Source organism: Lucilia cuprina, chromosome 2 (genome assembly GCF_022045245.1).
Source record: "Lucilia cuprina isolate Lc7/37 chromosome 2, ASM2204524v1, whole genome shotgun sequence".
Classification (NCBI taxonomy): Eukaryota; Metazoa; Arthropoda; class Insecta; order Diptera; family Calliphoridae; genus Lucilia; species Lucilia cuprina.
Genome location: NC_060950.1, coordinates 14,275,104 through 14,277,473, shown reverse-complemented (window position 1 = coordinate 14,277,473; position 2,370 = coordinate 14,275,104). Strand labels below are relative to the sequence as shown.

General features: G+C 35.6%; 1 protein-coding gene across 1 annotated transcript in view; it reads left to right on the top strand.

Annotated features, from left to right (window-relative positions):
• The window catches only part of LOC111682593, a 10,036-nt gene extending 8,743 nt beyond the window's left edge, over window positions 1-1,293 (top strand). Inside the window, 4 exon segments of the mRNA XM_046947818.1 lie at window positions 4-385; window positions 531-624; window positions 689-985; window positions 1,045-1,293. Coding sequence (XP_046803774.1) covers window positions 4-385; window positions 531-624; window positions 689-985; window positions 1,045-1,238 — 967 coding nt within the window. The 3' untranslated portion in view covers window positions 1,239-1,293.
• Window positions 1,294-2,370: the final 1,077 nt, after the last annotated feature.

Here is a 2,370-nt window from a genome sequence, read left to right as displayed (position 1 = left end):
CAGTCTAATCGATAACGAACAACCAAAAACTAGATCTTCCACGGGCATGGATTGGGAGAATTTCCATACACTCGATGAAATCTATGAATGGTTAGATATGATTGTTGAGCGTTATCCTGATATTGTAACACCCTTCGATATTGGCTACTCCTATGAGGGACGTTTAATTAAGGGTATAAAAATCTCCTATAAACCGGGTAACAAGGCAGTCTTCATAGAGTCTAATATACATGCCAGAGAATGGATTACATCTGCTACAATTACCTACATTATTGATGAGTTGTTGGTGCCACGCAATCCTGGTGTAAGAAAAATTGCCGAAAGTGTTGACTGGTGGATAATACCAGTATTAAATGTTGACGGTTTTGTGTACTCGCATGAAGTGGTAAGTGTGTTAGTGGTACAAATGAATTTGATAAGATTTCGATAAGAGTTTTGATTCTCTTAAATAAGTGCTTTCAATTAAAAATGTTATCAATGAACATACTTATTGAGTTATTTCGATTATCATTACTTAATATTTATTTTAGAATCGTATGTGGCGTAAATCTAGATTGCCCTCTGATCCTACCGGCAAATGTATTGGCACCGATTTGAATCGTAATTTTGATTTCTTATGGATGTGTAAGTTAATAGTTATTTAAAAACTTTAAACAATTTTAAAATAATATTTTCTTTACTAATCTAGTAACTGGTGCCTCCTCGGATCCTTGTTCCGAAACCTATGCTGGTCCATCGGCCGAATCTGACCAGGAAATCAAACAAATGTTACAATTTATTAACAACACCATACCAGAAGATACTATTAAGATTTATATTTCCCTACACTCCTATGGCCAATATGTTTTATCCCCCTGGGGCCATACAGATACCGAATTTCCTGAGCATTACGATCAAATGATGCATGTTGCCAAGGGTTATGCTGATGCTTTATATCGTAGATATAAAACCGTTTTCACATATGGTTCAAGTGCTACTACCTTATGTATGTTGATTTAATTTCATTTTGGAAAAATTAGTTCTTACACTTTCACCTTCTTTCAGACAAAGTCTCGGGATCCGGAAAGGAATGGGCTTATGGCGTTAAGGGTATTCCAATTCCTTACACAATAGAATTGCGCGATAAGGGTGAATATGGTTTCGTTCTACCTCCAGAAATGATTTTGCCAGTAGCTAAAGAAGTCTTAGATGGTTTTGTGGGCATGATTAATGCAGCGCAGGAGATTAATATTGTGTAATTTTAATGTCTTTATATTATGTACTATTTAATAATAAAACTAATTATGAAAACGAGTTAGTTACCAATAGTTATTCTCGAGTTTCAGCTGTAATTTGTAAAAATATTTATACCCTACACCACTTTAGTGGGGAGGGTATATTGGGTTTGTGCTGGTGTTTGTAACGCAAAATAATATTGGTCCTTTAAGTATACCAATCGTTTACGAATCTTTTTCTGAGTCGATTTAGCTATTTCCGTCTAACAGTCAGTCCGTCCATGGAAAACTTGCAATCAAACTATAGGTCGCAATTTTGAAGATATTTCAATGAAATATCTCAAGCTCATTGAAAGATCGGTCGATTATTTCACCTAGCCCCCCATACAACTGAACCCCCAAATAGGGCTTGTAAACCTTTTAATCAAACTACAGGTCGAAATTTTGGTGATAATTCAATAAAATTTGACACATAATCTTCTATGGCACCATAGACGAAGCCTATTGGTTAACACCGGTCCATTATTGACCTCCGGTAGGTTAGTGGTTAGTGTTCTAGTCTGGTAGACCGGAGGTGGTGGGTTCGATTCCCACCCGTGGCACTGGTGAAGGAGCGCACAACAGGCCCGATAGAGGCCTAGGTGTATTTCTTCGGATTTGATGTGTATACATCCTCCTTTCAAACTAACTAACTAACCCCCATACAATTGTACCCGGAAAATATGGCTTTTATACGAGCTTCAAAACCAAGTTCTATACTCGCCAAGTTCTATACTAGCCCCTATAAAATGCCCGCTTTCAAAATTTAACTTAAATACCCATTTTTATTAAACAATAAATGGCTAAGGTATATCTGAGGCAAGGTACAATTTATTAAAAATATCCACAATTTCATTAAACAATAAATGGCTAAGGTATATCTGAGACAAGGTACAATTCAACTTATATGATTTATTATGAAAACTAAATCAAATTTTATTTGTATTATATGGTGTAGGGTATTATATGGTGTAGGGTATTATATGGTGTAGGGTATTATATGGTCGGTCTCGCCCAATTAAAACTTCTTACTTGTTTTTACTAGTTCTGTTCCAGTTCTGTTCTAGTTTATTTCTATTTTAGTTCTAGTTTAGTTCTAGTTCAGTTCTAGTTCAGT